At 39.2% G+C, this 12,699-nt stretch overlaps 1 protein-coding gene across 1 annotated transcript; it reads right to left on the reverse strand.

The window, feature by feature from the left end:
• Window positions 1-537: 537 nt before the first annotated feature.
• On the reverse strand, window positions 538-1,333 carry LOC108095155 (putative odorant-binding protein A5). Its single transcript, XM_017196098.1, has 2 exons — window positions 1,187-1,333; window positions 538-1,133 (listed from the first exon to the last, which is right to left on the reverse strand). Exons 1-2 carry the CDS (start codon window positions 1,331-1,333, stop codon window positions 648-650), a joined length of 633 nt encoding a protein of 210 aa, XP_017051587.1. The 3' UTR covers window positions 538-647.
• Window positions 1,334-12,699: the final 11,366 nt, after the last annotated feature.

A 12,699-nucleotide genomic window follows, 5' to 3' on the forward strand; every position in this document is an offset into this window, starting at 1 on the left:
CATCTTGGGCCGTTTGTTGTTGCCTTGGCACGCCTATCACTCGAATTGAATCAAATTACCTTGTAATCTTAACCTTAAGGTTATTTGCCATTGCCCGCAAAAAGCGCTTTGTGCTCGACTGCGTTTAGTTACTATTTGAGTGGAAACCGGAGAGGAAGTGGAAAGTGCTGGGGAAAACTCTCCCCTCGAGGCGGCTTTCCATTTCTCCGGCCCCCATAAAAGTTGCACCTTTCACACTTGTTCGAGTTTATATAAATGGAAATCTAACATTACGTCGTATCATGATTGCAAAGTTTAAGTGAGTTTTGTGCCAAGTGCAAAGCCGCCTGAAGTTCCTGTTTTTCTTGTTGCTCAAGAGCTTGTGGGATTTAGAAAATGTAGCTAGTCAATCAAAGCGATTGAGGAAAAAAGTGAGGTGTATCATTGCAGTTGGATAACATCTCAAGTGACCCAGTTCTGCAATCAGCCGAGGCATCGATACTTAACTAGTTGTTATTAGAGATGAATCAGAGTTTGAAAACAGAAAGGCTAAAGGGGTTTGGAATGCTCATAGCTAACTAAATCACTTTATTAACATAAACAAGAAGAATAATAATTATAAACGCAACCAAGGAACATTGAAACCGCTCAGAACCCCATCAAAATAGTTACTCATTGACTCCGTAAAGTGTTTTCATCAATTCCGGAACATATTCATCCCATCTGGATAGGAAAATATTCCCTGCTACAGGAGTTCCCATCTCGTACTTCTGAGCGAACTTCATCACATCGAAGTTACTATGTCCATCGGCATCACTCAGCTCTATTTTCTTCTCATCGAACTCCAACTTATCCGATTGCTGATACACCAAAATAAGATAGCGCTGAACACCACTATCTTTTGGTGGCAGAGGTCCAAAGTAGTCCGAAATGGGCTGACCCTTCATTGTATCCAATCCGGGGACATTAACCACCAACCAGTGGAGCCAAGATCGATACATGGGATTCTCACGGTTCGGAGCATCAGGACAAATCATAAGAACGGTGTAAAAGGACTCGGGATCCGCATTCCAATCAAGTCTGGGTTGGAATTTAAGTTCGCTCGGAGTATATGACTTGCCCTCCTCAATGTCAAAGGTATTGTCATATTTTATCTAAACTTTACCATTAGTTTGTAGTTTATTACTTTAAAAACAATGCAACTCACCCTCAGTAACTCCCTTGGAGGCTCATCTAATATTTCCGGCATTACTTCCATTTCCTTCATTATCCTTCTGACATTATCGTCGTCCTCCTGACAGCGACATAGGCAAATAAAGCCCAAGTATAACAAATGAAGCACAAGCAATTTCATCGCAAAACTGTGAAACTACAACTCTAGGCAGCAGCGCACTTATATAGTCAATATTTCAATAGTAAATATTATTACAATAATTGAGCCGGAATTATAGCAATTTTCTATACAGCTTTAAACCGTTTAAACTATGGCAAAGCAAATATTTACAATATATTTTTGTGGATTGGGGAAACTATAATTGGTGCAGGGCAATTGATATTCATTCATTCTAATAACAAGCGGGAAATTACGAATAACTAGTCACGCAGTCTCTAAGCTTAGCCAACTGCATATCGATGCTATTTTAGTTGGTTTTACCTTTTCACATGTGGTTACTTTATTATTTAAAAAATAATCCTGCTTAAAACATATTTAAATACCACACTCTTTATTTTCACATTTTAATGAGTTCGTTCGTGTTGAAACAATTAGTTCAAACTTAATTTTAATGACTTTTAGCCTTGCACACAGAACTTTACCAAGGCAAAGCAGAAATAATATAAAAATATTTCATTATAGCTGGGAAAGGATTACATAAGCTGATGCATTTACATGCCAATTATAAAATATTCCAGCTGCTTTACATGATTTCCCCTTTTCAGAGAGAAAAAATGCGACGAGGGAAAACGCAAACACAATTCAGGCAGCATGTGCGTCTAATGTGCGCACATTAGCAACACAAATGCAGCCAGGATGAAGGACGAAGGACGTGGGACGTGGGAGCCTTCGAGCCGAAACTCAGCTAGTGGCAGGAGCATAAATATCCACTGTGGACGGATCGGGAGACGGAGGGAGGGGCCACGGGAGCCGAGGACTAGAGCCAGAACCAGAGCCACTCAAGCAAACGAACGCACTTAATTTATGCAATTTGGTTAACAACGTTAAAATAGTAGACGAGGCCAAGAGGAGCCCAAGGATGCCAGACATAAATCAAAATGGAAACAATAACCCGCCGGCGCAAAGTGAGATAGCTGCACAAAGCAAAAAACTTTTAATAAATTAGTGTGCATTTAAAATAAAAAAATATATGATTGAAGTGATAGCTGTCTGCGACCTTTCAACTGGGAATTTTTAAACAGTTATTTGGTAATAGCATTATATCGAAACAAGGATAATGTTATATTTGACTATAAAGTAAACCATAAATGTAATATATAAATACATTTATTATTTTAATTTAATCAAGCTGATATTGGCAACAAAAAAATTATAACAAGAAAAATAAAGTTGTCATTTTGGACCGGATGTTGTCATGGTTTTTTCCACAGTGTACACACACATGTGCCGACCGAGATGGGCAGATTGGGGAACTGTAGCGAAAGGAGTAATAAGGATAATGAAGCGGCAGCGTTTGCGGCATGCAACCATGAGGCACTTGCCATGTAAACGATGATGAGCACGATAATGATGGCATTTCAATGAGCTCACACACAGTGTGCCTCGAATTTCCCCCGCTTTGCTGTCGCAGCTTCCATCGCCTGGGTTTTTCCAGGAGCAATATTTGCTCGAATATTGGCTCATTATTTGACGTTATTATAGATTAATTAGCTTATTAATTATTTCAACGGCGCGGGGGATTCACCGATGTTTGTGACATGTGGCAAATATTTTGGAAAAGTTATTTATATTTAAGCAATTTGTTGCGAAGAGAGAAAGTAGTTTAATCTGTTATAATTAGGGAGCTACAATTTTAAATTAAGATAATCAAAAAGTTCGATGAGTTAACCAGGTATCATTATCGAAACTCAAGTGAGGTCGATAACCTTGTTCAGCTGATGCTTTATTTTCCTGAATTTCCTTTGGGGTTTTATTGTGGCTCCCCCTCAACCCCCCTTACAACTACTTAGTTTGTTGGTCGCTGCGTTATCTAGTTACTTTTACAAGTTTTCTCCAGCAAGGATTACAACCAGCATCGAGATGGAGTCTGCGTCCAGAGTTGGCAGTTATCCTGTTCGGAAAACTTTTCCCTCGCTGAGAGTTTTTGTTGCCGCACTAATTTGCGTGACCTTTTTGGGCAGGAGGATTTTCGTGTGGCAGCCAGCTAACCAGCTAACCAGGTAACCCAACTAACCAGACAACAGCAGCCGAACCGAACTTGGAAGGCGAAAGCCTTTTGAATGGCATTTCATTTGCGACGCCTTTCAACGTTAATGCCATGGAAAATGCATAAATTGTGGCAACCAAGTGCTGAACTTGCAGCCAGAACAATGCTCATTTCGAGGAGAAAGAGGGGGGATCTGAAGGGGTAGTGCTAAGATATCAGTTCGTTTAATTTTCCAGCTTATCAGTGGAAGGGCTTCACTTGAATGCAGACTGCAAAATGCTTTCAACGAGTTGCAGCAAAAATAAAGGAGGGAAAATATCCTAGGGGTGGCTTTTCAAACTAATGGTAGTAAAAATTGGTGTTTCTCTTTCAGCATTTCAAGATTTTTTATTTATTTTAGTTTACACAAATTCCGAAAAATGTAAATAAAAATTTTAGTTCATGTGAGTACAAAAGGTGCATTCAGCTTAATGCACACTCATAAAAATTGCAAAAGTATTTTTGCAAATTCTATAAAAACGAATTTAAGAGTTACAAAAATTTGAATACACTTCCTACAAACATTTAAATGCACTAGATGAAGTATTGTATCAAAATGATGAGGCCAATAAAATTAATACACAATTCAAAACACCCAACTGCAAACATGAAAAGTGAAGCCAGAAAAAACAGCCAATCAAGGAACCCCACACTCTTGTAACAAAATTAGGCGACTTTAAAGTGGGACGATATCCCAGAGGGAAACCCTTTGGAGCACATTAGGCGATTTGCATATATAAATAAATCAGGCTGATCAAAAATATATTCATAGTGCACGCACACAAGCACAGACACTTACAACAAAACGATTTTCCACTTGACATAAGCTCAAGTGGCCCACGCCCCTCGACAGGAGGAAATTCAATCTGTTCTTTCCATTTAAACAATTTTCAAAAAACTTGTTTATAACTCAATTTTCGCAGACACCAACACCAACACCAACTCCAATACCAACACACACGCACACTTACACGCACACAGAAAGTAAAACGAAATAACACTTAAATAAATAAACACAAAAAGTGCTTACCCAATGCCAAAGTTGGAAAATGAACAATTCCATTTTGCGATTGTGAATGTGTTTGATTGTGAATGGAAATGTTTTGGGGGATGGGTGGGGGAAATGGGAAATCCTCTTGTCTGAGTTTTGGTTCACACGCATGTAATACACAATGGCTGTTACCATTGTTGTTGCAGCTCTTAACATGGCACGCGAAGAATCCTCCAAAAAGCGAAATGGATATATCCAGGCGCTTTTAGTGCGCCATCTCCCTCGAACTCGGCGTGTTTGCCAAAGGATACACCATTGAAATTGCCAAATGGCATTTCCTGCATCTATGTGTGTGGGGCTTTTGGGCGGCAAGTGTTGAGCAAGGCGTGGCAGGCAAATTTTTGAGTGCTTTAACGACTTTTTGCATACTGGATTTACATTCAACAGGATTACTTATCAACTGAATCTAGTTTTAACACTGAAATTCCATGGTTTCGAATTTTACCCTAGCTATCCAGTATTCAAAATTGAAAACCACACGCATAAAAGCGGAATGCCCCAAAAATAAATCCCCACTACCTCTTTTCGCTTTCAATCATTCGTATTCATATCTGTTATTGACATTTTATGCATGACATTCCCTACTCCATCCTTTTTCCGCCTTTCAGCATCCTTATCCCATGTCAAGAGAGCAGCGAACAAAAACGCTGGCCTGAAAATGACGCGAGTTGTCATCGTGAATTAAAATAATTGATTTATTTTAACGCAAGTTAAGCGAATAAACAAACTGATGGAATGGCAAGAGGGCGGAGCAGCTGGTTTGTTTTTGAAAAAAAAAGGGAAAACCATGAAAAGGACAACCGCACTTGAAGTTGTCAGCGGCAGAGGAAAATCAGAAAAAAAGAAAAGCGCTCTCCCTTTTGTGCGCAGTTAAATATAAGTATAAATTTAAAGACAAAGAAAGTGGGAAACGCTTGATGAAATTATTAGCGCAATGGACAAATTACCAAAGGGTTGTGGCCCAAGGAGTCTTCACTTCTTATCTCCGCCGATGCGCAATGTTGTGTAAATTGTCAAAAATTATTAATTGCCATCGTTATTCCTTGTCTTGATAGCCTGCGGCTGGTTTTTAGGACTGGCTGGCTATTTTCCTTCCACCCATTTTAATTAGCCAATAAATGCCTCCGCGAATGGGAATTAATGCCGCCTGTTAACCGTCGGCGATTTGTTATCGTTAACAGCAAGTATTTTCTTGTTATTTTCGTTGCATATTTTTTGGTTTTAGGCTCTTTTCGGAAGCAGTTGGTAAGACCCTTTTGGGTTAATCGTTTTGTTGCCTGCTGGTCGGCGAATATTATACTCACTCTTTTTATTAGTCGTCATTAATAATTTTATTGGATCTGCTTGGCAACTTTCGGTTGCGGTTCGTTAATAAAGACATAAACGCGAGTTATGCGGTTCAGTGGAATGGGATAAGCGTATTTTTCAAATTTATGAGCAGATAACTTCACGAAAGTTTAACTGCCAATTTGAAATTCTTGAACTGCAGGAACTTCAGAAAGCTTTAATCTACACATTATATACTAAAATCTAGAAGAAAATATATTTAAAGTCAACAAAATATTGCCATAACCAAATTATATTTAAATTTTCCATCTTTTTATTGTATTCCAAAGAATAAATGCTGCTAAATCAAAATGGCCTGAGAACAATTTCCCAAAACCACTCTAAAAGTTTAGGGCTTATTCGGTTCCATTGTCATACGTTTATCCAGACATTTCATTTGGCCCATAAGCCTTGCCTATTGCCTTAGTTTTTATCTCGGCTTTTGCCACAAATTGCATTCAAATGCAAACCGCAGGAGTCACATTAGGATGCAAGGAGTCGTAACCCAATGCGGCCATACTTTGTCTTCTGTAACCTCCCCACAAAATCGCTCCTCGCCCCAAACTCACCCCCGAATCTTGGCCAAAATTGGAGCAGCATCAGTGGAGATAGAGATGGCGATAGTGGGCGAGAGAGAGAGGCAAGGCAGCAGAGAGCGGAGCGAAATTTCTGTTTTATTGCGGTTTATGAAACGGTTCATAAATAAGCATATGTGTGTGTGCGAATGCATTTACCATAAGTTTGTGCATGTGCACCGCACGTTTCATGAATATAAAACGAAAATCATTAATATGGGCCAAGCTATATCTCATAAAATATAAGCTGTTGAAGTCGCATTGTGATGTAATAAATATTAATAATAGTTTTTACCACAAAGTAGGGCATTTGAATTGATAAGTATTAAAGATCTTCCCGTAATATTCATTGCATGTACCGTTCGCATTTTACAACAGGTACTTTTCCGACCGCCTTACAGCAACGAAACGTTCCTTACGTGGTTAGGTATGTAAACCCAATTTACGTCAGAATAACTGCATTTCTGCGGATGAAGCAACCCGAGGAAGGGAAGAAGATATTGTGGAGTTGGATCTGGAGGGCAAGTAAAATTTTACTACTGACTGAGTTTCTGGTTTGGCATATTTCCGCAACCAAAACCTCACATGGGACTCATTTTATACTTCGGTTTAAATTTCTCAAGCACAAAACATGTCAATGCATTAAACATTAACCACCAAACTGAAATACTTTGTTATCGAAGTACACTCCTTTTTGTTGCCTTCCAGCGGAACAAAAGTTTCCGCCAATAAATAATGAAGAAAAATTTAATAATACTTTGCCGAGACAAAACTTGGCCATTATCAAACATTACCAAAAGTTTGCTGCCCAAATTTTACAACAAATTTAACATTAATTTGACAATTTACATTGCAGCAGCCAAATGGCCCGAGGACTGAGACACAAAGCAAATGAATGGCTAAGTGGGAGGACGAGAAAGTGTGGGACAAATGAATATTCAATTCCAAATTGAATCAGTCCAAGTTTAAAGTTTTCCAAATTATCCAAAGTAAACAATTTTTATTTGGAATTTTCCGCAGGCGTTTACGAACTGAATTTCATTGGGTAAGCAAATGGCCCTGGATGTGAAATTGAATTTCTGGTAAATTTAATTTTTAATATTGCTTGAAATGTTTTGGTATACTTCGTTGCCTGTATTTTCTAAAAGTTTTAAAGCCCGCAACAGCCCTTTAACGTTATCTATCAAACCGAATAACTATTCATCAAAGGCACTCAAAATATTTATCACTGCACTGGCAAAACAACCAAGAAGAGGGAAATATGTGTGCACTTTCATTGATTGAACGCTGGCGAACCCGAATGGACCTCTATTAGGGGGCCATTCACAGAGTTCTATATCAAATTTCACATCTATATTTTACCCAACTCTCGTGCACAATTCCCGAACTGAAAAATCCTCTCGAAAAAAAGAAATTGGAACGAAAAAAAGGTAACAACGGCAGACCATAGAGAGACCATAAATTTTCCACTCTGCCTACGCTCATTTGCACAGCGGATTAAAGGGTCTCGTCGGGGTTTTTCACTCCCCATCTCTCTTTGTCTCGCCCACCATTTATTATGCCTTTGCGTAGGGATTTTCTTGGTTTTCGTTTCGCCATTTCTTTATTTTCTGTTCGCCGCCTGCCTCACAGCGGAACGCTTGCAAAAGTGATTAATGCAAAAGTCGGGAGAGCGGACTGGGCATCGGAACTTTCCCCCTGTCGATGGCTCGAATCCGAGCGGCGAGTCCAAAAGACCAAACAAATTTGCCAGCGCGAATAGAAAACTCCGCACAACTCTGGCATTTTTATTGAATTGCGAGCTCTGGAATGCGTCTGCCTCTATGGCCAGTCCATTTACCTGAAAGGACCAAAGGACGAAGGGCAGAAGGGTTGACAGGGGCTGGATGGCGGAGTTTTGACTACAGCTGCGCGGATTAAAGCATGAAATACTCCGAAAATCGGCTTTTGGCAGCAAAGAGTACTTGGGACAGGTGGCAGCTTCCACAACAGAACGTTAAAGCTGAGATATAGAAATAAACAGGAAAGAAAAGAGTGCTGAATACGAAACTTGAATACCCTTTTAGAAAATATTTATATATAACTGTGATTATTTAATTGTGTTAGATACTTTACCAGTTCAAAGTATCCTCTTTTAAGATGATTAAATTATAAATAGGAGCTTCATCTCTGTTTTCTCAAATAAAACCTTAAACCTCTTAGCAAATAAATTATACTTTTAATAAATTTTCCAGCATTGCCAGGAACAAGCTCCCCTGAATTGCTGGAATGCCGTCGTTTTAAGCCCAAAGCAAACACATTTTCAATAAATACGAAACGAGCTGGAGACAATAAAATGTCAACCAAATCAGGAATCAAGGATTCTAGTCCAGACCCCCGGAAGCAGGGAGAGAAGAGAGGAGGGGGGGCCTGATGCCTATCAAGCCATCAAACTGGCAAACGAGTCCCTGTCGCTGGGACTTAAACAAAAGTCAAAGGACCGGGGCCAAGTGTCACTGACATCGACTGGGGAAAACCGGAGAGCGGAGGAATAGCAAGGTGGAACCACCCTGTCGAAGGTTTTCCTTGTTCGGGCTGATTTTAGCCTGCATTATTGATGGTAATTTTAAAACGTGCCCTACAATATTTTACACATTTGCCGGATTTACAGTTTTCGCTCCACCTAAAAAATGTCGAACCACCCCGTGGATATATCTCCCCCTGATATCTCGTACACCTCGTCGTCCCCAATCCCTTTTGTTTCGTTCGATTGACGCTTATCTTAATGGACCAAACATATGGCAATGGCGACCCCGTGGAGCTGAGTGTCGAACGTGTTGATAATTTAAATAAGCTACTTTCCAGCTCCAATCTCCTCCGCATTGCGCATACGCAGCGTTGGCCCGTCAGCCTGCCTGTCGTCGTGGCGATAAGCGACGGTAAATGATTTTTCGATTCCATATTAATTTTCGCTCGTCAAATCCCAGAGAGATTTGTGTGCCAGGCGTGTGCCTGGCTTCATTAAAAAAATCTTTAGAATTTTTGCATGCATAGATATTCTCGGATTTTGGGTTGGGTAGCAACATATTATGGGGGAGTTTACACAAATTCCTTGGATATTTGGTTAGAACAAGCGATGTGTGGATTGTTAATAGAGTTTAGAGGGGGTTAAATTTAATTGATTACGACTGTTGGTTCATTTAAAGGTGGTTCTGACGAGTTATAAGTACACGTTATATATTAAATTACTAATATATTATATGTAATAATAGGAATTAAAAACAAAAAAAATTTTCTTTAATTTTCCAATGCGATATTTTTCAATGCAAAGTAATATGTCAAAATTTGGACAAAACACTGAACCCTCATCATTCATTTTCCTGTAAGACAAATCCAATCAAACCGCATGCTTTTCTTTCCTTTCCAAATTAAAATTCCTTGTCCCCCTTATTAACAAAAATTCCGAAGATGCCGAAAAAAAGACAAACCGGCCGGCACATGTGCAGTTTAGGCGTATTAAGAAAAGCCCAGAAACGAAGGAGGACGCACACAAAAATCAAATCAATTTTAATTTGGGGGAAACAAGTGGCCCAACGAGATGGGGAAAATGCCAGGGCAGGCTGAAAGCAAAGCAAAGTACGAAACGGCAGCAAACTACACAGAAGTCGGACAGGGGTCGGAAAATCCAGACTGCCAAGAGTCAACATTGGGGCAGCAGACAACCCTCGAATGCCGGTGCTTAGCATATGTGCATAAATCTCGGGGCAGTCGAGCCAAAGGGGCGATATCCTGGCGTTGGTCTTTAGAACAATCTAATAAAATGTCTAAACGCTTCAATGACAATTCGAGCATGTAAAGAATATACGTGGAGGGGTCGGACATACACACATACACATAAGAAAAAGACGGAAATGGAAAGCATACATGTTGCATGTGGCGCATAAGCCTTGTTGTACACTCGCAATCAGCTCGGACCGCCTTTATTTCCCGTTCCGCCACCCTGAAAAGTAGGCAATAATCGTAAGTGAAACTCCAATGGGGGGAGCAGAAAATCTGGGGGAAGTTCAGGGGCTGACCCCTCGACTGCGGAACCCTTAAGACCTTTGTCTGCTTTAAGTTGTGGCGCTTTGTAATTGAATTAAATGAGATTTCAATATGCGGGCACATGCTTCAATGGATTTAATCTGAAACGGCAGGGGAAATAATATCGATGGCAGGAGTTTGATTTCGTCTTAAAGCTTTCCCCGGTTCATAGGGGATATTTAAATGTGAATAAATTTTCTTACGTTAAAATAAATCTTTTATATATCCAATATTATACGAATACAAATTGCAAATACATTTAAATGCTTAAAGTAATTTCAACATTTTAACTGAAGAAGAATTTAATTTTGGGTTCTTTGTTTTTTTAAGTTTTTATTATATCTTTTCTTTGCTGAAAGAGAATTCACCTTTTCAAGATCACCGTCTCGACATTTCAATTTGTGAACTCGACTGCCAACTTTAAGAGGGAATTTAAAAGTTTTATTTGTGTTACTTTGTCTTCCTTTTCCAGCCTGATAGTCAACATGCAAACTTCAATCAACACCAGCAAATATCAACCGGCCAAATAGAGAATGACCAAAAACTTAACTCTCAAACTGTCCCGCATTGTGTAATTTTTCAACTTGAGACTGACAAAAAATAGAAAACCCAAGGAGAAGAGAAAGAAGAACAGGAAAAGCAAAAGAAAAGTTTTTGTGACTTCTTATCGTTTTTTCTTCTGTGGTGAAGGCTTTTTCGGGGAAACTCAGGGGTTAAGGGGTGCTGACTTTGACCATTGTTTTATTTACCTGGCCGCCAACTTTTCTGTCTCAGTGTGTGTGTTTGCTTATTTATATCGCATGATTGAATCTTGGCCAACAGCAACTTTTTCTATTAACTTTAATGCCAGGCAACCAGTAGCTCTAAAAAAAAAACTAACCAGGTGTGTGTAGGGTATCTGTCTGTGTCTCTGTTTGAGGTCCCCTTCTCCCTCTCCGCTTCCTAAATGAACTTGATTTTTATCGTTTTCGTCTTGCATTTCCACTTTTCCATTTCCTTTTTTCAGCTTTTGTGTGTGTGTATTGATTTCCAACGTCTTTCGCTTGGTTTGACTTGACTTCTTCAAGTGGTTTCCATTGGCGTTGCCATTATTTATACCCTTAACTAGGGGTAATTACTTTTAATTGCTTTGGGGTTGGGTGAAAAAATCAGCTTATGCCAATTGGTTTTCTTTTAAAACCCTGAAATCCCTGAAATAGTAGAAAAATAGTTAATGTATAATTAAGTGAAGTTGTATAATGTATAATTACGTATAATAAAAAAATATGTATATTTTATTGGTATTTGTTTACTTCTTAACTACTTATCTTTCATTGTTAAATTTTCTTTCAGATTAATTGTTTTTTACAAATTATAAAGTTAGAGCATTTTAGTCTCTATTGAACATCAGGAAAATTCCTTTCAATTGTTTTTATGCCACAATTTGAAACCAAGACCTAATGAAAAGTAACCAAAAGTCAAAGCTTTTTTCTGCTGCTTCAACAGTTTTATTTTGTTTTTGGGTTTCTGGTTTTTCCCTCTTTTGGGCAATTTTCAATGAATTTCGCAGGTTGGCTGGCAGCTCAATTATTGATGACTTGTCAAGTTTCGGCGGGTAAAGGACCGCAAATAACACAGGTAAGAGTTAATTAACTCTGAAATGTGGCTCCCGAATATCTCTATAAGAAGTGGATCGCTACGCAGAGGATTTTGTAGACGCTGCTTGGGAATTGAAAGCAATTATCTCAATTTAATTGCATGGCTTGGAGCAGGATTTCGAGTGCATTATGTAATTTACTCATTAAACCATTACACATTTGCCTCGAGTACACAATGCACATGTCAAACATGTCCCTCTTGTTGTGCGGTGAGTGTGCGTGTGTTTAATGTAAAATATTGGCATTGTATGACAAGCTCATTAATTATGCTGCATATCGCAGTTTATCAACACAATCGTCTACTTTGAGGAGCCTAACCTTTCCCTCCGAGCCACACCCCTTACCGCCCCACTTGACATAGTCTCGTATTTAATTTATAACCCGAAAACCCAAAGTTATACATTTTAACAGGATATGAATAAAGTTGAAGACAATAAAAGCAAATAAAGCAGACAGACAACTCAACAGAAACAGCCTCGCAGAGATAGACTATCTGATGAATGGAGAGGGGACTGCGATGTCGGGGGAAGGGGAAAGTCAGAAGATTCATTATCTAGCACAACATATATCCCAGTGTGTGCGTGTCCTTAACTTATCAGTGGCATAGCAAGTAGGGAGGAGATACCCAAAGTGGGAAATTATATGTAAAT

Source organism: Drosophila ficusphila, unplaced genomic scaffold, assembly GCF_018152265.1.
Source record: "Drosophila ficusphila isolate 14025-0441.05 unplaced genomic scaffold, ASM1815226v1 contig_412, whole genome shotgun sequence".
Taxonomy (NCBI): domain Eukaryota; kingdom Metazoa; phylum Arthropoda; class Insecta; order Diptera; family Drosophilidae; genus Drosophila; species Drosophila ficusphila.